This window comes from Lissotriton helveticus, chromosome 5_1 (assembly GCF_964261635.1).
Source record: "Lissotriton helveticus chromosome 5_1, aLisHel1.1, whole genome shotgun sequence".
NCBI lineage: Eukaryota > Metazoa > Chordata > Amphibia > Caudata > Salamandridae > Lissotriton > Lissotriton helveticus.
The window spans coordinates 1,655,884,689-1,655,912,337 of record NC_136065.1 but is presented as its reverse complement, the minus strand read 5'-3'; the positions used below and the strand labels follow the sequence as shown (position 1 = coordinate 1,655,912,337).

The 27,649-nt window shown below is 42.4% G+C and overlaps 1 protein-coding gene and 2 gene segments (V, D, J or C); all 3 read right to left on the bottom strand.

Moving 5' to 3' along the window:
- LOC144755687 (immunoglobulin alpha-2 heavy chain-like) overlaps window positions 1-27,649 on the bottom strand; it is a 1,801,746-nt gene that overhangs the window by 850,826 nt on the left and 923,271 nt on the right.
- Window positions 1-27,649, bottom strand: part of LOC144755686 (uncharacterized) — a 233,426-nt gene that overhangs the window by 183,500 nt on the left and 22,277 nt on the right. The window lies entirely within an intron of this gene.
- LOC144755689 (Ig mu chain C region membrane-bound form-like) overlaps window positions 11,372-27,649 on the bottom strand; it is a 35,943-nt gene continuing 19,665 nt past the window's right edge. The window contains 3 exon segments of the C gene segment in view: window positions 11,372-11,823; window positions 16,044-16,162; window positions 26,404-26,742. Coding sequence covers window positions 11,815-11,823; window positions 16,044-16,162; window positions 26,404-26,742 — 467 coding nt within the window.

The window sequence follows — 27,649 nt, the reverse complement described above, 5'->3', positions numbered from 1 at the left end:
CCATTAGCCTTATCGACGCATTACAAAAAGTAATGGCCAGATTGCTGTTAGGCAGAATACAGTCATGGGCGAGGGAAGAAAATATCTTGTCCCCACTACAGGCAGGCTTTAGAGCCAACACAAGCACTATTGACCAGGTAGTCAGATTCACCATGATTTACTGGAAGACGGTGCATCTAGGAGGAGGTACATTATACGCTGCGTTCGTAGATTTAAAATCTGCGTTCGACCTGGTCCCTAGAGACAAGATGTGGTTGGCACTAAGTAAAATGGGAATGCCTCCTGATTTATTAGACTTAACGATTAGGTTACATAATCATAACTTTGCGAGAGTGAGATGGGGATCCCAAAGCCAAGTAACGGAGTCATTCCCTGTTACGCGGGGAGTTAGACAAGGGTGCGTCTTGGCACCATCCCTCTTTCTTCTGTTTATTAATCAGGTAGTGGAGTTCCTTTCGTCTGTTTCATCTGATGCCCCCGTATTGGGAGGGACTAAATTCCCACTTTTAATCTTCGCCGACGATACCCTGATTCTGGCTAAAACCCAGGTGGGGTTGCAAACTGCCATTAATAAATTCACGGAGTTTTGTAAACTAAATGATCTGGAGATTAATGTCTCGAAAACCAAGTTTATGGTATTTACAAAATGTAAACCACGTAAGGGTTATGTCACCATGAACGAAGTATCATTAGAGCAAGTATGGGTAATGACCTACCTAGGCGTGTCTATTGATTATAGACTGCGGTGGAGAGAACAGATTGAGGCTATGTGCCTCAAACTAGCTAGGTTATCAGGGTGTCTCGTGAAGGAACAGCGTTGCTCCCTCACGAAAAGAGTACTTCCTGCCACGAAAATCTACAAGGCCAAAATTAGTTCGGCCGTTCTTTATGGCTCTGATCTTTGGGGTCATGTTGATCTTGTACCATTAGATAAAATTCAGAACAAATTTTTTCGAAATTTGGTAGGTCTACCGCCCTCAACCCCCGTAATCCCACTATTGCTCGATATGGGCTGCCAATCTCTTAAAAATCAAGCTCTGTTTAGAATGGTTGCTTTATGGAGAAGAATCTGGTCTACCCCAGAACTGATAATGTTTGCTAATGAGCTTCGGGAGGTTCAACTGTCTTTTGGCTCAGGTTATATACCCTGGTTCAAAAGCATTAAAGCCACCCTCCTTAAGATGGGTCTACCGTTACATTGGTCAGATCCAGGTAATCAAACCTTTCCCTCAAAGAATGAGTTTAAACAGTTGTTCTGGTCAGTTGTTAAAAATGATATGATTTCACTTTCAGCTGGTTCTTCACTTACCGGTTCCTTCTTGCTTTATAAAGTAATTCCCCAACTTGAGACGTATTGGGATAACATCACCAAAGGCCTAGATAGAAAACTCTGTCATCAATTCAGAGTAGGCACCTTACCAATTAGGGAATTTACTAACAAATGGCAGAATAGTCTGAAAATGTATTGCCCCTTTTGTTTAGAAGTTAACGAAACTGAGAGCCATTTCTTACTCGAATGTCATGCCTATCGCGCACCCCGTCTGAAGTGGCTCAAACCAGTTTGTCGACGAACAAAAACACGGGTGTGTAAAGAAGCAATACACATTCTAAGAACTAATACAGCGGAGTGGGTGTCTATTGGTTTGGCAAAATATCTTGGATGGGCTTGGGTAATCCGAGCAAGGTATATCAAAGAAGCTAGCAAGTAGCGTCCATCACTAATTTTACTAGATTATTTCGAAATTGAAATTGACTCATTATGATCTGGGACATATTGTCAGTTGTATTCGTTGGTTTTAACATTGTGTATAACGGAAACTGTTCCAGATATTGTTGGTATAATTTTTTGTTGATAACTGCTAAAGGAAAAAATGTATTAAGTGGTTATTTGCTTATATTAAGGTTTATGCTTTTTCAATTTTGCTTTTGACTTTGATTAATATCATTCTCTTCTTTTTGCTTTTGATAAATTTTTATGTATGTTATGTCTTTTATGAAGGAAAACTTCGAAATAAAGACTATAAAACTGAACTGAAACTGAACTGATAAATAAATAAAACAATTTACCTTGCGTGCCCTGCATCGCCAACTCGGCGTTAAAGCGCACGCAAGGTAAATTGTTTTACTCTTTTCCACCGTCCCCCACTCTGCCCCTCCCCTGCCCCACCACCCCGCAGCACTCCCTCAGCGATCTGCCACTGTGTACACGATTACTTTGACTTTCTCTGCGATAGTTGTATCCCATGAATGGATAATTCATGGTTAACAGGCACGTTGGTCACATCATGTCTGCTAGACACCTGATAACTGATACAACGGATGTAGGATTTATGCCAGGTCCTTCTAAGAATGCTTGCTTTAGGTCTACTCCCTTGAGCCAATGGTTAGACACAGTGTCATTCACACCTTGGATCAACTGAGCACCTTATTTCAGTCCCGTCATCGTGGAATTTACTGTTAGGTGTATTACACTGCCACACATGCACTACTTCAATTTCTATGCCTGATGTGCACTGTTTTCTGGAGCAATAGCAGGTAGCAGAAATTACTTGGCGAATGTAGACATCATATTGAAAATAAAGCTCCTCCTCCTAAAAGCAAACCATTGTGCATGCACCACAAATTGCTAAATTGAAGTATGATCTAGATAAGCAATTTAACGCGCTATAAGAATTGTCAGGAATTATTTATCAAAAAAAGCATTATTTGTCTGCTAAAGTATCCTGAAAAATACATAAATATAGGACTTGACATAGGACAGTTATATGTAGTTCACTAGTACTTAAAGTAAACAGTTGTTCAAAATGGGAATTATAGTGCTTTCAGCATGGAAATCCTCCTAAAAAACGGTGTCCATGTTTTTCTTTTTAATGGTGGTAGGTGTTTTTCGCGGATCCACACTCTGCTGCTGTATTGTGTTTTCTATTTACAGACGTCCTAACCCTCCAACAGTCTTCTCTCTTCTTGGTTCTGTCCTAGTCATTTCAAATGACATGGGGCCTTGACAACTTTTTAATCTTATATTGAGGAGTTTACTGACACATTGGCAAAGAGCTTGAGCTATCAATTCAGACTTTCTGTACCAGACTGACTATTTTTAGGTTTCTGGGAGCGAACTAAACACATTTTAATTAAAAATAAATGTGAGTATTCCAATGGAATCCTTTGAAAATTAAGTGAAACTGTACATATTTAACACAGTCTAACATTGAGATCTAAGCTAGAGATATGGCATTTTTGCCAGAAGTAAGTCAAACCCCTCTCGAATCTAGCCAATCCTACTGGCTTTGCATCCATTGAGCTGGAGCCTCACACATTAAGATTGCCCCACACATATAAGTAAAATGTCCAGTTCATGAGCTTTTTCTGTGTATGTTTTCTTGGTAGCCACTGGCCCTTCTGCCGAGTCTGCCCTTTGTGTCGATGATTCTGGTTTCTGCCCTGGCCATCTTCCAGCGGCAATGCTATATTTATAGACGCCATTGCATCGACTGTTGTATCTCATGTAAGTTAAAAGGTTTTTACATTCACTGGTTCCTTGTCTAAAATCTGAATGTTTTTCGCAATGTGCGCAAAAAGATGCAGAATAATTCACGAATTGCCACTCAAAGGCAGATAGGCACACAACTGAAAGGTCAAAAGGTAGCCCCTATTTTTACTTCGATTAAACAATTGTCTAATCAATAAAACATTTGCTGACTTAAGCAATGGACAAATTGAACTTATGCTACCAGCAACATGGAAAGGGCACAACTGGAAAGGTGATGTACCTGCCTCCGTCCTTAAGGCCAGAATGTTCTCGTCCTCCCATCTTTTGGACATAGAGAGTGTCTGTCAGGCCAGCCTGACAGATACTCTTTATTTTCAGTTTGAGGAGGCAGGAACTAAATATGAGCTAAATGTGCAGGCACTTGGCAGCCTGAGTGGAACTTTGCCGGGCTGAAGACGTCCGCTCCAGTGGGCGTAATCTCCTCAGATTGGCAAAGAGCCTTGAGGCCCTTCCCCCATTACAAGGGGTCAGGGATAGCCTCAAATGTGGGCACTTTAGTTTTAAGTCCTGAAGGGCCCAAGGCCAATTGTTTATCACTGACACCCAGCCGCAGTCAGTAGTGGGAGTACCTGCCGGGCAGTGACGTGGGGAGGGGCAGGGCGGATGGTAGTAATCTATGGATTACGGAGCTTTACAGGTAAGTAAACATATAAATAAATAAAATGTATTTCGTTGCATGCACTGCATCCCCAAATGCGATGCAGTGCGCGCAACGAAATTCATGTTACTTATTTATATGTTTACTTACCTGTAAAGCTCCGTAATCCATAGATCACTACCCCCCACCCTGCCCCTCCCCACGTCACCTCCCGGCAGGTAGTCCCACTACTGACCGCGGCTGCTGACACCTCATCTCAGAGTGGGGTGGGTTCAGCAGCTCACACTGACCCGTTCTCACTCTGCGACGAGTGACGGACTGCACTCAGTGCCGGACTGGTAAGTCCGGGCACCGGCAATCACCCGGTAGGCTGGAGGGGGTGGGGGTCAGTTTTGTGACAGGGGGCCAGTTCTGTTGCTGGGGCCGATTTGGCCATGTGGAACCGACCCCTGCGTGAGTCAGAGACAGTCATTACATTAAGAACAGCCAGGCATTACCTTCTCTTTCCTCCTTTAGTTTATTTGCTCCCCTGTGAAATGGATCCAAAAACGAAAAACACGTTTGCTGGAAACGTGTCTTTTTCTGACATTTTTCAACTTCTAAGTGTGCAGCCTCGGGGTGGAGAGAAATAAAACATTCAGAATATGAAAAAGAACTAACAAACTAACAAACTAACAAACTAAAGCAAGACAGGGTGGTTTCAAGGTGGCCAGATTGATTTATTCACACCTCAACCCGTTAGCACTACATTACAGTGTATGCCAGTGAAGCGCTACTTTTGTTTCCTCACCTCTCAACATTGCTTACCCTGGGTGGGAAAGTGCTCTATTTCTGGAGGTATTGAAATACCTGCTTGATGGGTGAATTGGAAAACAAAATATGTACACTGGCTTTGTGTTCACCAACGTGGTCTTTTTGAACCATACTGCTTAGGTTTGGTAAGGTTATAATCAATGGGCATTGAAACAGGTCCCTTCTATGCCCTGTAGTCATGGCCTTAACTTTTCAGGCAAAAGCACTCACTAATATCTGAATATTGATTGTAAAAAGAAAAAGGTAACCATGTTGTTTCCTGCTTACATTTCCCATTCTTCACTTAATCTTGTATTCCCTATGAGTGTTTGCTTTTTCCAGAATGTTGTTAATTTTTTTTTAGGCAGCATATTGCTCGTCTAGTGCGTGATTTGAATTGAGTCACATCCAGGTGTTTATAGCGGTCAGTGCAGTGCAAGTTTCTTTCAATGGGTCAGTATGGTGTTCAGTGGGGGAAGAGGAGGGGGCACTATGGTCGGAGCTGCCGAACTTGGAACTGAAGAAGCAGGTTCAGCCTTCATGTCCAGTCCACCAGACCACTCTCCTGAGGTAGCACATTCCCATGCAGACCTTAGAAGCCCTGGTGTCTCAGCACTAGCAGATGGACCCTAGCAGTGGCACGTGTGGGTTAACCTAGAAGGCCTGTCCGCCACAATTCATTCTGAAGTTCACCTTCAGTCTTGCAGGCAGGCTCATGAAGCAGTACACCATAGAGTGACAGTGACTCTGTCACTGAGGTCACAGGACCCTTGAGCATGGTGGCTCTAGGGCAGTGCGACCGCACCAGGCGCTGACCAGCCACGGTCCATGCAGGTAACAGCAGTGGGGCAGAGGGGCCAGGTAAGGGGGGATTTCGAGGGATGATGCAGAGGGAAAATTAAATAAATAATTAATTTTCCCTCTGCATTGTCCCTCAAAATCCCCTTTTACCCGACCCCGCCACCCACCGCTCTTACCTGCACGGACCGCAGCTGGCGCTGACTTCAGGTGGGGACGTAGTGTTTGCAAGTATAATATGGTTTTAAAAGCACTTGCTGCCTCCTTCCTGGCCTTCAACAATTTTGGGCAACAATAAAAATGTAATGATAGCTCCAGTGATTCATGTTCCTAGTAGAGGCAGAAGGTGTTTAGTCTAGTGGATGTTTTGACTCATGGAAAGAGGGTTAATGTGCCTGCTGCTAAGAACATTTCCCATACAGATCACAAAGTGCACATAATGTAAATAGTGTAACTGAAACAAATGAAACTTGTCCTAGGATGCTTGTTTCCAGTTCAGGGAGGACCTGGCCAGGCAGTTCGGGCTGGACTGTTCCCATTGGGCACAGGGTCAAGACTGATTTGCATATGGCTGGGTTCAAACTGGAATGGCATGGTGAGCAAAAAAACTATGGATTTAGGCCCATATCTCTGTACTGGGGAATGCATGACATTTTCTGCAACCTGCTCATCAATTGTTGTTTTTGCATAATGTAAATAGGTCAATGGGTTCCTGCTTTTCCAAGAGAGGGCCTATTGTTACTTGCAGTTAATAAGTTAAAATCCTAACATAGAACAGTGAGCTAATATCTGTCAAGTAAGAGCTGCATGCACATTGCAAGGTATAAATTAGAGTGTTATGGTTTTTCCCCAGTCTTAGATTATCCTAATGTTACAAAAAAGGGTTAATTTGGGTAGAAATCAATTCTGATTATTAAAGAGAACCCCCAACCATGGTATTACGTTTTAAATTCTGAGTCTTAGTTTCTCCAGACCAATCACTATTGAGCTATGTTGTTTACCAGTATGGTTGACATGTGACTCCTACACCTTGTAGTCCTTTTTCTAATGTAACATTTCCTATACAGTGATTTACACACGTATGATTGATGGTCTCTGTGTAATATGTGTGATGTAAAGCGCTCTGACACCCTACATGGGTATAAGGGGTGCTGTAAATTTTTTGATACTTTATTATTTTGACATTTTTACACATGCTAACAGCCTCTGCAAAGATTTTTACTTATTAATACCAGTGGAACATACAACTGCAGCAGTGAGAAAGGTGACCAGTCAATCTTTTCATGGGGCCCTCCACTTCACAGCAGCACAAGTCACATTTCTTAGTAACTTTTGATACGTTTCAGGTATAAACAATTTATTAGTTAAAATCGTCAGATTATGCAGCAGATGATGTATTATGGGGCAAATATGACAGAGCCATAATTATGTGGAAAATATTTGCAAACTAGGATATTTTGCCATTCATGTTTGAACTTTTCTTGTGTAAAAGGGAGAGAAGTGCTGATGACAGAAACTCTATGGCTGGGAGACAAAAGGCTTGCGATTCCACTTTTAACCCGTTTACGGCGGCCGTTATTTCAGCGCAGTGCGGGCATTCTAAAGAGTGGGCAGGGCCGCGTCGGCCGTTGGCCGTTTGCAGCACCAGCCAGGTAGTGCTTGCGACGGCCGACGGGAGCACGGAAGGGGTTAAGGATATTTGGGACATTCTATGATTGGAAACGTATCCCACTTTGTGAATGTATTTTAATGTCAATAACTAATAATAAACCTTAAATAAACATGTGTATCCATTGGTTAAATTAAATAACGTAATAAACTGTAACCGGTTAGTGAAATGGGAAACAAATACTAAAAAATTGGATATTTACTCTTTCTGCCACACCTCTGACTCCACCCACTGACCCAATCCACGGGTTATTCCCACCCTCTGATTCTCTGCCCACAGTTCCCCTACATTTTCCCCCTACTTCGACCACTGGGTGGTGGGCGTGGGGCGGCACTGTATGGGGGCATCACGACTGGGTCAGAGAAATGAATTAAAAGCAAAAGGGAGCAAAAGGGGCCTAAAGGGGCAAGGGGAAGCAGGGCTAGGCCCCGGCCCGGTTCCGCAGCATAGTGGTTTTGTTTGTTGTGAGCAGGGGTGGAGCAGGGGGCTGGCCTCAAGCTCTAGGCCAGGCAGGCTCTGATTGATGACTCGGAGAGCGGCTATCCCGGACCCCGATTCTCCATGTAACTTAGCCAGCCATGAGCCATCACCGCCCCTCAGAGGTCAAAACATGCTACATGCATCAACCTGGAATCCAGGAGGACCTCGAGGGCATGTGGTAAGCAGGTGGCGGGAAGAGGCAAAGAGCCTTCGCTATATTTCGGCTAAAGCATCACTCGGGCCTTTTCCAGAACTCATTAGAGAATACATACACAGCAAAACTAATTGGCAAAACGTATATTGCCTCACTCAGGGGAAACCTAACTGGTCTTCTGGTACTTTTTTTTTTTAACTAATATTATTATGGGCCTTTTTTCCTCAACGAAATGAGAAATTCAGACACTTCCCTTTTCAAGAACTATTCAGTAAGTGCACCCTTATGGCAGAACAACTCACCCCAAAGGGCACCCAAATCTTGCAGTTGCACCATACCGCTACAAAGATCAGTCATTCTGTATAAACAGCAAACAAAAAATGCCTCAGCCCACACACAGCATTGCTGCAATCGGGTTAGCAAATGTTTAAAATAAATAGAGTGGGTGCTCACTGTCCCATATTGCTGCATTCACCTCAGAAGTGCAGTCACTGACCTATCACAGTTATTACACCGTGGCAGTGATGTGCTGCACCAAGAAAGTAAATCAGTCCTCTTTAGAAGTGTTACTTCTGGTCGCACTAAAGAGTAGCAGCTCTTTGCAAAAGTGTTGGTACCACAAGGGTTGAAGTACACATTGTCTTGTACACTTTTTACTATGAACCTTTGCACAATTGTTTGAAGTTAGGTGCATTTTTAAATGACTTTATGCTATTTTATATGAAGAATAAATTGGTTATATTTAAATTCATGTTTTGTGCTCGACATTTCATTTTTTTGTGTTCTCTGTAGGAATGTCTGTGATTTATGACTAGGTATCCTGGTGCTCCGTAAGGTAATCATTTACTATGCTTTAAATGTTAATACAATCTAATATGTAAAGAAAAATTTGTTGAAAAATGCTTTGTTTTGGCCTTTCTGTCTCAAATTTTCTTGGGGGGCACCCCCCCAAACTCCCCCTAGTAGTGGTTGCTCACTGCGCTTTCTCGCTACACACCATGTGGGGGATGGTCTCACTTTTACTTTGTTCTCTCTGATTCACTACGTGTGTCTATTTTTGGTGCTCTGTGAAAGACGGTCCATGGGTACATGTGACTGGGTGGGTAACCTGGTGCTCTTTAATGTCATCATCTACTATTTCCTGTGCTTTGAAAGTTGATACAATTGAATATGGAATGAAAAATGTGCTGTAAAATTCACCATTTTGATATGCCCTTTTCCCCCCAAAATTTGGGGGAGAACCCCTCAAAATCCCCCGCTGCACTCGCTCGTTACAGGCCGGACGGGGGCTGGTCTGGAAAAATTTGCCAGGGCTGCTTTCAGTTCGCAGTCCGGCCCTGACTGCACTGCTGCCACCCCTCCGTGCTCTAATTACTGGCTGCCACTGATAATTACTTTGCCTTCTTTGCCAAACTACTGTCTGAATGTAATGGAGCAAAGGCGTTTTCTGAGTTAATGATATGCTGTGTGATATTGTCTACTTTTTATTTGTCGAATTTGATTGTTTCATTTTGTTTGCTTCTAGGCCAATGTGAGCTTTCTGATTGGTTGTATGAACGTCGTTTTTGTGTTTGGAATACTAGTCATGAGCTGCAGCAGTGCCAGCCTCCTCAAAAAAGAAAGAGGAAATAATATAATCTCAGAGCAATTAAAATCTATCCAGGGAACATATCATGATGGGATTGACTGGCTCCGCCGGAACAAAGGACCTGTTTCTATGAGCCAGCAGTATGCAGCCGCGGTCGGTAGGGGAGTACCTGCTGGGGCGGTGACGTGGGGAGGGGGAGGGGCAGGGTGGGGGTTAGTAATGTATGGATAATGGAGGTTTGCAGGTAAGTAAACATTTAAATGAATCAAACGAATTTCGTTGCGCGCACTGCATTGCATTTGGGGATGCAGTGCACGCAACGAAATTCGTTTGATTTATTTATATGTTTACTTACCTGCAAACCTCCATTATCCATACATTACTAACAGCCGCCCAGCCCCCTCCCCAACACGTCACTGCCCCGGCAGGTACTCCCCTACCGACTGCGGCTGGCAGTATGTAAAGGGGCAGATTTATGAGTTCTGGCGCATCTCTGCAAATCAGCAGGGATGCGCCAGAACTGATGCGTCACGCAATTCCCTCCTTGCGGCACCACAGATGCGCCGCATTTACAATGCGGCGCACCATGGTGCAAGGAAGGGCAGATGCGTGACGCATCTTGTGGTGTACGGGCGGCGCATTACTGGAGTAGCATCGCAAGTGCGATGCAACTCCTGCAATGTACAGAGGCCACCCATACATAACGTGGTGCGTCACTCCTTACGCCTGCTTCAAGCAGGCGTAAGGATTTGACCCAGCAGCGTCGTAAAACTGACTCAGTGAAATCTTGTAGATTTCACTGCGTCAGTTTTACGGGGCTTTCCTACGAGGGAACGCCCACCCTGCGACAGAACGCCCACATGAAACGTGGTGCAGGGCTTTACAACGTGACGCATCTGCCTAGATGCGTCACGTTGTAAATAGGTCACAGGGATGCGCCACGTTTCCGCGCCGTTGCGTGACGCAACGGCGGCGTAAACGTGGCGCAAGTCCGACATAAATCTGCCCCTCAGTGTATTAATTTAACCCAACTGGCAGTGTCCACTTAGCAATAAAATGGACCTGTCCTGCAACAACTTTCCAAAGAAATTGCTATTTTGTTTCTTCTGATGTAATTGAAAATTGCTTAGAAATTATAGCTGCCACAACACAAAATCGTTAATACATGTTGAGCATGTTTTTCCTTCCACGTCGAAAAACAACAACTTCTCAGCTTTCATTTCTCTCCTTCTACGCTGCGTAATTTATTTTAAACAAAACTTAATTGTCCGCAACATCAAAAAAACAAAACAAGGATTGACAAATCCAGGAAGTCTAGCTTTGATATGCTAACACGGGCAATCTGAGGCACTCACAAATGAACATGTGTGCATGCAAGCACATGTATGCCAGACCTGTTGGCTTTATTAATGCATTATCATAATTCCCCATCACACGTCTTTGATTTGCGGCGATCTTTAACCTGTTCAGCACGTAGGATTAGAGTGGCAACAAAAGTGGTATGTGTAAGAACAGAGTACAGGCCTTCTGACCGCATGTATGTAAAGTCATTGATAGTTGGGTTTATTACAGTCCTACTCAGCCTTTCTTCTCAGGGAAGCTTCAACTAAAGAAAATTGAGGTCTTTGCGGCTGTTCCATGTGCTCCACAGACCCAGCGGGACCCATTCAAGTAAGACCTGACTGCGAGCAAAAGTCATGTATCAACAACACGTGCAGTGTAATGAACACGTCAAAGACAAATTCACGTTAACAATGTTTGTTTTTATTTGAGTACAACATACTAAATAGCATAGACACACCAGGTTTTGTGAATGCGATGCTTATAAATAACAAAGTTGTTTTCTGGTGGCTTTTTGCATCCAGAAAGCCTTTTTTGCACAAATATGGGTTTGCCACGTTTAACGCGGTGCTTTTTTATACAACACTATTTACACGTCAGCTGTTGGCCCCAAAGTAGCATACGAAAGAGGAAGAATGTTCTGGCAAACACAAGCCCGCAAAGGGGTGAGATGGGGCAGAACTGTAGAGGGCCCAGTAATTGTGAGCACAATGTTAAAATGAATGTTATTTACACAAGAGTTCGATCCTATTAGGGTTTAGTCCATTCTGGCATCATATCATCTGTCAGCAAAACACGTCTTGAGCACATGTTCCTATTACTGGAGTGTGTTCGATTCCGGGAATTATTTCACCTAGAATTGATCAGAAAAAACATATGTGTTCATCACTTCGCTGCAGAACCATTTACATTTTACATCTCTTTATTCAACCCTCCCAATTGTCACTACAAGCATGGGCAATGCCAATATGCTTGGCTTGTTAAGGAATGTGCCTCTTGAGTCACTGATGGGTTTAGGCTCATCTTTGTACACTTGCAATCATTCCTCAATTCACTGACTCACTCTAGCACCCACCCTCTGACACAACTTCAATAAAACACACACAATCTCAAAAACAAACGCAAGATAAATTAAATGAATACAAGGAGAAAAAAGTAAAAATGCTACTGTTTAAGCACAATAGGATATCCTTGCAATAACAAAACTAAACATAGCTGTGGGTGTCAGTCCGGTGAAGATACTGTAAATAGTCTATCATTGTTTTAAAGTTCAAGCATGACCCTCACATTTAGAACAAGTTAGAGATCTTGAAATGATAAAACAATGCTACATTATGGACAACATTGTTCCATAATGGTCTCCTGATTCACAGGAAGTGGTTACGTGGGATGCAGCGCACTGCTGATGAAATGAGCGCCAAGCAAGCAACCTATTAAAACCTCCTGAGGAGTTGTACCATGAAAATAAAAAGACAAGAAGCAAAGAAATGAAAGGGGAACTATAAAGTAGAAAGTTAAAAACTATAGGACTGTCCAACCAGATCTGACACTGAAGCACACTTCAGGTGAATGTCCGTACCTGATTAGAAAATAAAGTCATTCACAAGGCAAAACAGCCAATTACTGATACAGAATGAACCATTAACCCATCCAATTTGATGTCATAGATGGAAGTAGAGTGCAAATGGCATGCAGATGGGAAAACAATAAATACTCCCTCTCAAAAAGGTGTAACAAGAATCATCACAGTGAAATTCAACTCCCATGGTTTGTCAGAGTGGGCGATTAACACCAAATCCCTTGACTAATTGGGTAATCTGTGAGATTACATGTACCCAAATAAGTTTCTGCGGCCTGTAAAATAATGTGATAAAAATCCACTATTAAAGGCCTACTGGCTTTACCATATACTTTTCACATTAATTAAACCAAGCTTACTGCCTTTGTAATACATTGTCATAATACACAGGCCAGACCTATGCTACCAGGAATACAGCCATGAAATTGCAAATGTATACACAAGTACAGTTGGCAAATCAAAATACCATTTCTCCTAACAGAGCTTAGCAAAGACTACCAGGGTGCAAATCTCCTTCTATAATCATGGTATGTCGGAAGAAGTACAAAACCCAAAATGGTTACCTACTACCTAAATACCTATTTGTAGGCTTTAATTATGATTAATAAGAATCCACCTTTAAATGCATATTTGCTTTAATATATGCTTTTCACAATCAATATATGTCAGGCCTACTACCTTTATCATAATCTTTCATAATTAACAGGTCAGGCCATGATCATTGATTGGCTGGCCACCATAACCAACTCAGTCCTGCTGTATCAAGTATAAACTTTTCCACCAGCCAAAAAGTGCAGTAAAAGCAGTCTTTTTAGTGGAAGGACACAAATCCAGCCCAATGGATTCCTGTTCTCAAGGGGAACAAACATATAGGTGGAGCCTAGCCTCTCTTTCAGTAGGACTATGACAGCTCTTTTTGGTTGGTCACATAAGGGCAGGTGACAGTTGCACTGTCAGGTCAGACTTAACAATCCATGATGCTTAGTGTTGCCCTGGGCTCTCAAACACAAACTACACTCTGAAGTCTAAAGTTAATGACTGCTTTCCTCCCAGCCAGAGAAAACACCATAACTTATCTTGTTATGTAAGACACTTTGATAGCATTCTACACTGGCATGTGTGTGCCCCTGACAGTTCAAGCTCAGGCAGCTGGATAAATAAACATAATGATCACAGCTGGGGAGAAGGCAAGATTTTTTGGGGTGAAAGCGCTCACATTCTGCCCAATAAAAACATGTGCACCTGTCTACCAACATGTGGGTGGAGCAAAAGCCCCTCTCCAAGTAGTGCTTCTTGAATCATTTTTTAGGTTGATCACATACTTTCTAGTGACAGCTGTACTATCAACTCAGAAATAAAAATGAGAATTCAGTCACAATGCTCCATACGCCTTACCTCCTACGCAGACGATACACAGCTTGTGTTGGCCGTCAATGGTGATGGAGAAAAGGTAGCAGAAAAGTTTCAAGAGGGCATGCGGGCAATTGGAGAGTGGATGGCCTCCAATTGCCTAAAACTAAACTCCGATAAGACGGAGGTGGTTATTTTTGGACAGCTCTCACCCAGTTGGTCTACCATTTGGTGGCCGCCTACCTATGGCTCCCCCCCTAAACCAGTCCCTACTGTCAGAAATCTTGGAGTGACTTTTGATGAGAACCTGAACTTTATGGCCCATGCATATAAAACAGCAGCCATCGCCCACCACAAACTTAGGCTGATTAAGAAAATCACGCCATTCCTACCAGTTGCAGCATGCAAGACACTGGTAAGTTCCCTGGTGTTATCCTCCCTTGATTACTGTAACAGCTTATTTATAAATGCCCAAGCCAGAGTGACTAACAAACTACAAACAATCCAGAACGCTGCAGCCCGTCTACTGTCTGGAACCCCGAAGTTTATGCCAATTTCGCAGACTATAAAAGACCTTCACTGGCTCAAAATCCGGAATAGGATTAAGTTCAAAACGCTGTGCACAGTATACAAAGCACTGCACAACCAAGGTCCGCACTTCCTGAAAGCCCATCTTAGACCACATTTATCCACTAGATCGCTCCGATCCAACAACCTCAATCTATTGGTGGTACCACGCACTAAAACAGTCACTTGGATGATAGGCGCATCTTGGTGGCCGCTCCCAGACTGTGGAACTCTCTGGCAGCAGTCATCAGAGAGAGCCCGTCTCTGATGCAATTTCACAGAAAAATAAAGACCTGGCTATTTGGTCAAAAATAGCGACCAATTTAGCCTCTTGGGAACTCCATGCACAGTATCTAGCGCCGAGACGCCTACGGGCATTTGTTCGCGCTGTATAAATAGTAAAAATAAATAATAAATAGAGAATTTTCAGAAATGCACTGTAAGTGCCACAGTGATGACCTAAGCAAAGCAGTGAAAGTGGTGTAGTGTCCTCGTAGGCCTTTCTGCTGTTTTAGAGACACTGGCCTGTCACCATCATGTGACATTCTCCTTCCTGCCTTCAACAACTTTTCAAGGAATTGTTTAGTGATGCTTAGACTTATCTAATCCTAGATAACCCTACCTTACGAAGCACAGATTTTAGCACCTTCATAATCTATGACAAAGTACCTCCTTTTGTAAAGAGACTCACAAGTGAGCTAGATACAAAGTACTCAATCAAGGACTCTATCTGCGTACTGTGGTAATTGTAGATTCTCCGCTTTCTTTCAAATTGGTGTATTTTCTAACATTTGAAGGGGGTAAGCAATCCACTCAGCTTTTTTATCCCAAAAATGGTTCCTTCACTCAGAACCATATGAGCTGTTATGTTAATTATATTTCCACAACTGTTTATCGTGACCATACAACAAATTTAGATTAAGGGCCTGATTTAGATCTTGGCAGATGGGTCACTCCGTCACACAGGTCGCAATATCCCGTCAGCCAAATTATAAATCACATAAGATATAATGGGATATAATGGGATTCATATTTTGGCAGATGGAATCTCTGTCACCTTTGAAATCAAGCCCTCAGATTGTGAATAGCACGTGCAGCACAGTGTCCCTGCGGCGAATCCTAAATTAATTTCTGTAAAGTTAGCACCTACTTTTAGCTAGTTCTGATTGGCATAGATTTCCCATAGAGTGAAGTGGAATTGCCACATTTTTTGATATGCTAACACAACTTTTCTCCGAATACAAATGAAGGCCATTAAATGCACTAAAGACCAATATCCCCACAGGGCCATCTCTAAACGAGGGTCTTTATAGGTATTGTCGGAATTTGAACATGTAAAATGCTGGTGGCATTCAGGTCTCAGCTGCATTCAGTTTTTGCATGTAATTGCATCGCTAAATTTGCAGCTTTAAATATTAAATTGAAAAATCTAAACCACTGAAACATGAGTAACCATATAGTCCTCATACTGTCGATTCTCACCAAATTTTGCACTTAGGATCAAACCTCACCGTTTTTTGTTTTTCTGCCCTGTAAGGGCACTGTAAATTGCTAAATATTACATATGGCTGACATACCTTAAACAAGGTCACAGTGGCGCTGTAGGAGAGGCTCAACAGGAAGAGGATGATGAAGGTGGATGTGGTACTCCAGATGTTCTCTAGATCTTCCTCTTCATCGATATAAAAAGCTCTCACTAATGGGAGGTGCAACACAACATGTCGTCAGATAAACAATTCTACCGCAACACTCAACAAACGTTGTGTTGGAATAAAAATATTTATTTTAAATTCGAATTTAAACATTTAAAGGAGATACTTCCCAATTGAACACGACTATTGGGCCAGGATCCAGGAGTCCCATCAAAGGCCGCCAGACTTTAACTCTGTCCGTCTTGAATCATGGCGGTTTGACTAGAAAGTACCACTTAAGCCAGGGTGTAGGTTTAATAGATAGAGGAATAGAGAGATAAAAGATACATAGATAGTTATATAGATAGGCAGGTGCATAGAGCGATAGCTAGGGTAGGGATGGATGGGTGGATGGAAAGGTAATCAAGAGATTGATGCAGGCATGGAAAGAGGCGTAGCAGTGATGGAGGACATGTTGTGGAGTTGGAAGTGGTGATGTGGCTGGTAGATATTAGGTGCCTGTTTATGTGCACTAAACAGGATCATGATATCTTGGTTGTCTTAATAGCTGATTGTGAATCCTGTGTGTGCTTTAACTTCTGCCCATGATATTGATTTTAACCCTTCAGTCCCCAAGCCTTGCTTTCATACAGACAGTGGCACATGCCACCTTCCCACTAACACGGTACGGAACAGTGCAAAGCCAAGACAATTAACACAGAACCAACCTAGTCAATGAAAGCAGAAGCCATAAGCCCAGTAGCATTAAATAGATGGTACCGGCCTCGGCTCATTGAGGCTTAGGATGCAAGCAATGAATTGATCAGACTGCCCTCGCCCACAGGCATGGAGCACTGAAGGCCTTGCTCACAATCCCTGCGAGGAGCAACCCCTACCCACTACAATGCACTGTTTAGGTTGGAAAGACGGGGATATCCTGCCTTTGCTGTGTCTGAATGTCCGCCTTTCATGCTCGCTCTGTAATCGCTGGCTTTTCCTACAGCTCTGTTGAGTTTGCTCGCTATTTGGCAGTCTTTTTTCTAAGAAGGACACAACACAATCCTGGAAGAGGAAGAGACTGTCCAATCTGCCTTCTTCTTGCCTCTTCTTTACTCACACACACACTACATCCTTTCTAACTCGGAATAGCTCTTTTCTACTTGTTGTTCAGAGCTTGTTCATTATTTTTTCCCCCCAGTCTTCCAGCAAGCTGTTCCATTTATTTTGCTATCATGCCCATATCGAGTAGTGTGTTACTCAATTTAAATGAAGTAGCAGGGGTGCAGCTTCCATTGGTGCATCAGGTGCAGTGGCACCAGGACCCAGATGACTGAAGGGTCCACTGAACCCGGATTATTGCTACATTTTATAGTTCAAACAACAACCAAGGGGCCAAAGGGCATATTATCAAGACAGACGATAAAGTTGTCGCTGTTTTAGAGGCAGAAAACTGCCGCTAAAACGGTGATAATGGGTTTGATAATATGCTCTATGGAATTCCAATTGTAGTCCATGTTAGATGTGAAGGACATCTAACATGGACTTCAATTGGAATTCCATAGCGCATATTATCAAGCCCATTATCGACGTTTTTGTGGTTGCTTTCTGCCGCTAAAACGGCGATAGTTGTATCGCCTGTCTTGCTAATATGCCCCTCGTTTCCTTTCTGCTAGGGGGGGCCTATGACACACTGGTTGTACTAGGGTGAAGTGGCAGAAGACAAATGTTTTGAAGGTTTACGTTTGCTGAAAATGTCACGTTTCAGTGGAAAGAAACGACAATAAATATGGACTTAGTCAGAAATGGACTTAGAATGACAAAACAAGAAGCCAGATGGACCACTTCATGGAAATCCACCACCTTGATGGCTTGCAGAGGCCAATGCATCGTGTGCATAAGCATGCACAAGATGCATTGGCTAGTTTGCGAAATGTGATAACAACACCCACAAGCAATGCAAGTACAGGGCGTCTCAAACGCTTGCTGCTTGCCACGGACTTCTACACTTAGATTCAACCTATTGTTCTTTCTCATATGGACTGTGATAACCCCACTTCTGTGCTTGCCCTGAACATCCTACTCTCTGCGGGTTGGATGAACTCTGGAACCAGAAGGTTCGACCATCTCACATCCACACTGAGGGACCTTCGATCACTTCCTCTTGAAGCCTGCATGACATTTAAGGTGGCCTGTATCACATACAAGGAGTTCCATAATCAGTACTTGGGCTAATGCAGAGCCTCGCTTAAAATCCCAAGTGGGGCCTAGAACTTGAGGAGTAAATCTGAAATAAAAAGAAAAACAAACTCCCGCCACCCTGCCACACAGCCCTTCTTGGTGGCGCTGGTGCCATCTGACACTCCTTCAGTTGATCTAAGATGTGCTGAAGACATCCTCCAATTTCAAATAGGACTAACACACACTTGTTTAAACTCTACCCGAAGTAATCTTCCCTTGACTTCTTTTAATCCGTCAAATTACCCCTCTTTCCCATCCCTGGGCTCACTGGTGCGGCCACTATCACTAATATCCGTGCTGGTATTTGTACCGACTTAACCACCCTTTCTCTCTTCAAGTAAACTCGTGGCTCCTTTACTCTTAATGTCTCTCTCCCTAGCTGTCACATTTAAATCAGTCTTTCGCACAATGTTCCCCTATTTTTCTTTTTGTCTCTTCCTCTTGTTTCTACAAAAAAAAATTCAATTTATTCTGTCTGCTCTCTTCATTGGTCTTATGTATTTCCATTTCCTCCATCTCATTTCCCCGACTGTTTTTGCCGGTTAATGTTCCATGCACTGCTCGATTACTCTCTGCACCTTGTTCGTTGCTGGCCCTCTGTGTTTGTTTCTCCAGAAATATGAGAGCTGGGTATTCAGGGCTTGAAGTGGAATGAAAAAACTAGGGGCATGCAGTCTCTCAAGGGGCGTGGCAGATGTAATTAAGGGTGTGGCTCAAAACACATAAGCTAAAAATCTGTGCTTGGCTAGAGTGCCGCCCATCTGGTATTTTGCTGCTTCTGTCATTGCATCCTGATATATAATACAACAAGAAACGTTACATCGATAATAAGCCACGGGCATTTGCTTTGCCAATGGTTGTCAGTTGCATAAAATAAATAAGCAACAAATATGCCTGACTGTCTACTTATGGCTTCACCGTATACAATATTGAAAATGCTTCAGTTCTGAAATGATGAGACTGCGAAAGAACTGTAACGAGTTTTTTTGAAGTGACATCACAGGCAGTGAAGGGTGGTATTGCTGCAGAGTTAAGATTTTTTTTCCACCCTGATGGCGAAAATGGAGAGCCCGATAGGGACCCGTCTCAGCACTTACTTTTAAGAACTGCGGGTGCTCAACACCGGCAGGTCCCAGCCCACTTCAAGCCCTGTGGGTATTCATATGGCCTGGGGTTCAGAGGCAGGGAAGACATGTACTCATAAAATAATCTCTATTCTGACAGTACCTCTTTAACAGAGTACAATGCAGTTCACCTCTCTGGAATCCTACTCTGACTTTGGTGGTTAATGATGCATTTTATCATTGTCAGTATTTATTTTAATCATCCTTAAGGTCCACATCTGGGTCCCTCTTTAGACTTGCCTCGGTTAGCCCACTTATAACTCATAGGAGCAGGATGGGAACCAGTTCCCTTCCTTGGTTTAATTGACCTTGTTAATGGCTGTAGTGATTCAGGCTCTAGTCAGAGATGCATATCAGCTTGATAGGTTCCATTAGAGTGCATTGAATGTCTTCAAGTCAATCCACTGGATGGATGGACGGGAAAGAATCGACTATTAGAGCCACTCTGATGTATGACATTACAACGCATGCTTTTACATCGCATGCTTTTACAACGCTGTTTTTACAACACATACCATTACAACGCATAGTGCTTTTAGGCGCTGGATAGTGAATTGTTTAATTTACTATTCCAACTCCAGTCCCCGTGGATAGTAGGGAAGGTGTTGGATAGTACATTAAACACATTCCCTATCCTAGAGCGCCCCCCAGCGCAATGCGTTGTAATGGTTTGCGTTGTAAAAGTTGCGTCGTAAAGGCACTGCGTGGTAAAAGTTGCGTTTTAAAGGATGTTTCCCGAGGCACTCGTAGTCTGTGAGACACATTGTTCATAGGAGAAAATGACAACTCACAGTCCCTACCAGAATGGCCTTGGTGGGATAAAATAGTCAGACAAGAACAGAGTATTTGTAGGCATTGAACAGTACGTCAAAGAGGGCAGGAGAGGAGCTTTTATGGCCTGTCTGAGGGTTGGTTTGCAAGACAGGTAATCTATGGGACCGCAAAGTGAGCCCAGAGCCTTGCTGAAAACATGGAATGTAAAAAGATCACCCAGGTATCAACGAGACACTTTATAGACCCAGTATATTCTACTATTGGACTTTTACGTTTCTACTTAAAACTGAAGTAGCACAGAATTGGTTATCAGAGCATCTTCAGTCATTCACAGACTAAAACGATTTCGGCAAAGAAGTGACCTAATAAATGTACAGATTTAATACATTGTTTCCAGTAATAATGCCCGAAATATCTTCACATCAAGGCGCAGAGTGCTAAAGAGGAGGTAAGGAAGGTATGGTTATCTGTTCAGGTATTGGTACTAGACTGGGAGATCACGCAGATCAGTGAAGGGCACATGGCTGTGCTGCTGGGACACAGGCTGTCCCATGTCATCTGGGAATGAACGAAGCAATGGCACTCTTGCGGAGGACATCATGGTCCACCAGGTCCATTAGGAAGTGACTGATGAGTCAAGATGTACCAGCCGCAATGAGATAATGGGTACATTGCAGGTTGCAGAATGACAAAAAAAGGTATTGTTCCATCTTCGTGCATCATGGAACTCACATGTTCACTGCAGAATTCGATATCCCTGGGCACGCGTATCTAAGTTCTTTCAAATGATCAAGACAGCGCTCTCTTTTTTGAAAACCTTAATGCTCATGTACTTGTTGCTGAAGAAGGAACTACTTAAAAAGTCAAATATGCTTGCTTCAGCAAACTTTAACCTTATAAAGACGATCACCATTGGCCGAACCTAACATTAAGAATGACGCAGTTATTTGCAATGGGACTTTCACTCAGAATTAATGTTTGGATATACTGATGTTTGGTGTCAGAGTGCACCTCCAATGACGTATCTGGTATATCTAACACTCAAAGACAGAAACCACTACCTACCTCCCCCAGACAAGACCACCGGGGAGGCTTAATGAGGGTTTTTGAATTACTCTGTGCCAACCTTGAGCAATGTCATGAAGGAAGCCTCCCTTTACTTGAGGAGGCTGCAGTCTATAAAACGACTAGGCGTATTGCAGAAAATAATCTAAATGGCTCAGAAAAGATGAAGGTAAGGCACATTCTATGTACAAGATGTAACCACAGGAGCCACCTGGGCCCTGTAGAAAGAACATTGCCAAGAGAGGAAAACTGCATAGTTCTCTTGCAAATGATGATTCCTGGATCGTAGCTAGAAGCAGTCAGTGGAGAGCAAGTTCACTTGCCAGCAATAGACTCATTTTTTGGACCCTGAGTCATCATAGAGGAGCAACGGTGACAAAACATTCAACAGTGCAAGTTTCATGAGGGAAATGCTTCTTTATTTCCCTTCTGGTGAACCAATACTTTACGATAGAAATGTCTTGGGAGGCCGACAGTCCTCTTTTTATTTGCCACTGTGAATCAACCACCTTCCCATAGGAGATGGGAGGTCCCTTGCTTACTACCAATGGTTGCTTCATGAGTTGGGGTACAGGTTTGCACTTCGAATCAGAATTGAAGTCACACAACCGAAAACCAATGTATTTTACAAAAAGGACATCAAGAGAGGCCTTTTGTATGATGTGGGATTGAGGTGTGACCAACCTTGCTGTAAATTACACAAAAATGATTGTGGGTGGTAGGAAAATACTATATTCCACCTCTATTATTTTAATCTGCTCTACAGGGAGCTTTTGATCAAAGAGTTCACAAACGACCGTCCACTCTTCGTATAAACCACTTTGTGTGAATTTTGCTGTCAAATTTTACAGCAGAAAATAATATCTAGCAAAGACCTCCTCAACCCACTTAGACATTAGAATCATGTGGATAAGGCACGTGTAGTTGGAGGCATAGAAGGGTGATATGAATGAAAATGGTCCTGCTGACAACAAACACTAAGACAATGGAGACCCATCACTCAAATGATCATCGCATTGGTTAGTTAGAATCACAATGCACAGGAAACACAATCTTACTCTCAAAGAGTACACTTCCGGTTTGTTTTCTCTTCCAGTAAATTGCATGATATGAACCCAATATTGATTGCCCTCTGAGAACTGCCATAGACAGGGTTAGGACATGAAATGCCCGAATCTAATCCCTAAAGTACTAATACAAACACCCTACCACAGCACATCAAAGATTGTTTTGTATAAGCAGCTGTCTAATGTAGTTTTATTTCTATATTGTAGACAAAGCAGCTGTGGTGAACTCTTATACCTTTCTGGCCTGGTTATGTTCTAAATTCCTGCACTCACTATTTCCTTCATGAATGTGTGTGCGTTTGTATGTTTTATCTATCACATCAAAAATATAAATAATTTGACTGTTTATAATTGATTCATGTGATCCTCTGTATTACTGTTCATATATTTTATTTTGTATTGGCTTACATGTGGGTCAAACTGTATTTTGTAGTACGTAAAGTGGTACTACAGTAGAGTTACTTATAGCAAAATGTGATTCACAAACTTACAAGTGGATCACTCCACCTCCACATATTCTATATTTTCCATGGGAAGAGCTCTGGACATGTAACTTTACTACATTGGGGCCGATTTCGATGTCAGGTCCGTCCAACTTCGATCTGAACCTAGGACCGACCGACCTCCTGTCGGCGGTCCCAAACCAGCAATTAGGATGCGGCTAAACACTGGACGGTCGCATTCCTATTCTTTACAATGGGAGCATGCATTCCGACTGGAATGCATGCTTGCATTGTAGAGAACTGAGGTGCAGTTCATCCCTGCACCCCATGGCAGACACCTCAAAGTGCCTGCCACCGGGTGCATTGATCAACAGGGGGCACCATAGGTGCCCCCTCGGCCGCCATCCGGAGGCCTTCCACCAATGGAGGCCCTGCTGGGGGCCCCCAAATTCAATTTCCCACAGCTTTTCTGTGTCGGAAAGACTGGCACAGAAATGCTGTTGTAATCTGACATTGCAATCTCTCAGATGGAAAGAGTCACCCTTGGGATTACAGGAGGCTCTCCGAATGGCATACTAGCTCTCCGAGCTCGTCGTAAGCCATGAGGAAATCCTGTTTGGATTCATTTCCGACTAACTCCATCAAAATGGGTCTGTCCGAAATGAATCAAAACAGGAGATTACGATGCCGTAGAAACGGCTCTGAACAAGTGTCGGAGCCATTTCCTATGGCATCGTAATCAGCCCTTTAGTAGTGAGGGTGGGAGGGACGGGGGAGTTGTGTGAAAATGGAGAATATCTGTTAGGAAATGGGAGGGATTTATTTAGTGATATTGATGAGTTAAAGAAGGAGCGTGTTAATGCAAACACCACCCACAAAAGAGTAAGACCAATGCTAACCACAAAATATACTTTCAATGTCAGTACTGCCCTAAAGGTAATAAAACAATAGTAAATGTATTCCAGCCCAGCTTTGGAGTAAGTCTAATACCACACAAGGCCACTCGCTAGTTCTCCAACACACTCCTATAGAAAATTGCGGAGGTAGGGACCCACTACGGGAAATTATGTTAAAATAATTACATTATTTAGGTTTTTTAATTTTCTATCTATCTATACATATATACATTATAATTTCTTTATGCTTTTATGCAAAATTAATTAGATATGTTATTAGTTGAACATAATTGTTAACATATTAAAAACACATATTTCAACATTTATTAGAAATGTAAAGGTAATTTACATTGATGAAACACATTAATGAAGTTTACTAAATATAAATGACACCTTAAAGTACCAGGAAGGATTTTTTTTAATTTTATTTTGTTTAAAACGTAATATTTCTAAAATATGTTATTATATTTGAATTATTTTATTATTAGTAAACATTTATATTATGGTAGTGTGATATCAAATTTTATTTAATTGGCTCTACCGTAAAATTGATTATTTGAATTTATTTTACATTTATATTTTACAATATGTTAAAATATATATTTTTCATTAATAAACTTTAATTATTTTCCCTTTTCTTTCCGGTAGCGAGATCTCCACCGCAGTGGTGGAGATATCTACCAAGGTGGTGGAGATCTTTAACTACGTGTAAAAAGCTACAAGTAATACTTTTACACTTGTAAATTTCGCTTCACGTCCTGGTTTCGTGGGATTTAGACATGTAAGTATACGTTTTGAAGTACATTTTCGCTCGGAAATTGTGAATAGCCAAAAGTAATAAATGTAATTCAATTTTGGAGTGAGCTGCATGAATTGTGCTCCCTTTATTTTAATGGATACGTTTTGTGAAATAGTTTTAATTTCAAAGTATATGGAAGTATTTGGAGGAGTACCAAGGTTCCTGTTTCTGTGATATGTCTGCAAAGTTCTGATGTGTGCCGAACACTTGTAAAGTGAATGTGCACATTACTCTTATGTAAATATGGCATGGTTTTGTTGTCTGTGGATGAGGAGAATTGTGGCGCTTAAGAAGATGCTTGCAGGCATATCTACCATAGGGTTGAGTTATTTGTGTGCCATGCAATGGGGTGCTTAAGTGACGCAACCTTTAAATACTATTTATCAAGCTATGTAAAGCCACCTTGCATAGCCCTGAGTGGTTTGATAAATCCAGAGTGACACAACAGAGCACAAATCGCGGTGCTGCATTGTGTTATTCTGCCCTTGGAAGGCGTTCCTTGAGTGGAGCTTGGGTATTCCCACACATCAACCCATGGATTCTAAAGCATTCCCAGATTTACCAATAGTGGTAGGCCCGGGAATGAGTCAGAATGCTACCCCTGCCCAGGTGTGGCGTAACAAGGAGGAATAGCTTTATTTCTCCTAGATTTTTCCTCCTTCTATGTGTGCTGCAATCTGCAAGGCATAGAAAGAGGACAATGCCTCAGGGACCTGTTTTTGGTGAGGAGGGTGTCTCTTTCTGCACAAAACAAGCATGCCTGCAATTCAGGCATCCTTGCACCATGATGCAAGGTTGCCTGCATTGGTGCTAGGCAGCACATTGTGCACCAGTGCTGGGGAAAACAAGAATGTGCCTTATTATGTTAAATACAGCACATACCTGCCTTTTCCCTGTCACACAGTGCAGCAAGGTGGCTTACTGCACAATGTTACAGAATGATAAATATGCCCTGAGTGTTTTATTGTTCTGACAAAATGTGCCTTTAATCTAAGTTTTCTTTTAGAATATTTCAAATGAGAACCTGGAGGTCTGTGTGCTTTTCTGTTATCTGATTTGACGTTGCAAACCTCTTGCCCTGTAGCTTTACGCATTACTGCCCACGTATGTGGTAGCGCGAGTGGCAAGTATGAAATGAGCAGCTAAAACCCAGGGCATTTCCCAGTGGGCTTCTGGATGTACGATGAGCTGGCTGAAAAACTGAATATTTGATTCTAATTTTGTAAGACCCTTCCTCCTTTCTGCTACTCAGGCCGTATCTCTTAGACCAACCGCATGTCTGCAGTCCTGATCCTGTCGGGAAGTCTCCACACATATTTTGTTCTTTGGTTGTTATAAGTATCAGAATCAAACATTGGGGAACCATTATTGTTTGAATTTGGTGAAGGGTCATGCACGCTGAGCGAAAAGACACGTATCCTGCTTCTAGGCTGCACAGAAATATGAAGTATATGAGACCTGACTGTACGAGGCCAATGGAAGGAAGACAATGTCTGAGTTAGAGAAGGGGCCCTTGCAGTCCCTATGTGTGGCAGCAGAAGAAAGAGAGGAGTAGGAAAGTGGAAGAAAACACAGTGAGAGAAGCAGAAAAATCAACCTAAATTCAGTGAAACCACCGCAATAAATGCATGATCAAATAATATTAGATTGACGGACAGGGAGATTTGTAAAATTGTTTTTTATTGCTACATTTGAAGATACAGTTTTTATTCCAACACAATATATACACAAACAAAGTAGATTCCATGCCTGCATTGTAGCAGTCACATGAATCGACAGAGACCCCTAACCATTCTGGAATAGGGTATAGTGACAGGGGACACAGAAGGACAGAGCGATCAATAACAGCTACTGGTAGCATCAGACATTACAAGAGACAAGTTGATGGAGGTGGGTTTACCAGAGGACTTGTCAATGCTTTTCTGGAGGACTTGAAGCGTCAGCGCCTCGTGACCCACCACGCAGGTGTAGACTGCCCCATGGACCCAGTCATTGAGCTGGGCCTTCAACTTGCTATATAAGAAGCACGAACTGCTACCAGGCGCTTCCACTTCCTCCACCGGCTTGGTGTTCACATATTCCTTCTCCGAGACTTGTGTACCGTTGACCAGCCACTTTACGAAGACATCACAAGGATTATATCCTACAACCAGGCAGGTCAAGGTGACTGACTCCCTCAAAGCAATTTCCTCTGATGTTGGAGGGTAGACGACGATCGTTGGTGGCTTGGGTGGCTTTCCTGTGTGTGGGGAGGATAGCAAAGAATGCGCGTGTTATGGAATATTAAATCGAAGAGATCTCCTAAGAACATACTATGCAAAAATTTCGTCGAAATCAGCCTGCCCACGAATAAATAACCCCAAATATTGGCCACATTGTTATCATTAGTTTCCAATTAACCTCTGAATAAAGCAGAAATAATCTATGTGATAAATAATTTACACAATTTAAAAAAAGTTCCATAAATATATGTGATATTCAATGCTATGCAGTCAGCTTAAATGAAGTGTACTGTGTTTGGAGCAATAATGTAATCCATTTAAAAGATAAGCATGGGCACCCTGAAGAATAAACCCTGTCTAACACATCAGGACACATTTCTTGTTGGCCTGCTGAAAGATTCTACCAGTCTATTCCATTCAAGCTCAATAGATGCGGCCAGCATATGCCACTGGCATTTGTACAAAGAGTCTTGACTATTTGTCTTGCCCACACAATTATTTTCTGTCTGCCAGCTTTGTTCAAGAGCCAAAGGCACTGTTGTGTTTCCACTGGAATATGCTGGATCAGCTTGTGCTAAATTTGCCAGTTGGCAGCCTTGAAGCTTTTTGTGCAATAAGTCTCCAAACAATTACCAAATTTCCACGAAAATTGTAATGAGGAGTTTATTTTCAAGTGCATAATTACAACACACTTGTTCTAAAGATGCATTTTGGAGGCCTGGTTTGAAAAAATGCAAAGAAGAACGTCTTTGAGGACGATGCTGAAAGATGGGGAGACTGAGGAATATATATATATATATATATATATATGTGTGTGTGTGTGTGTGGAATGAAATAATGAAATACCAGTATTTGTAAAGTGCACAGCTACTGTACACAGCATTCTGATTGCCTATGGGCAAGATAGCCTTACAATAGTGAAAA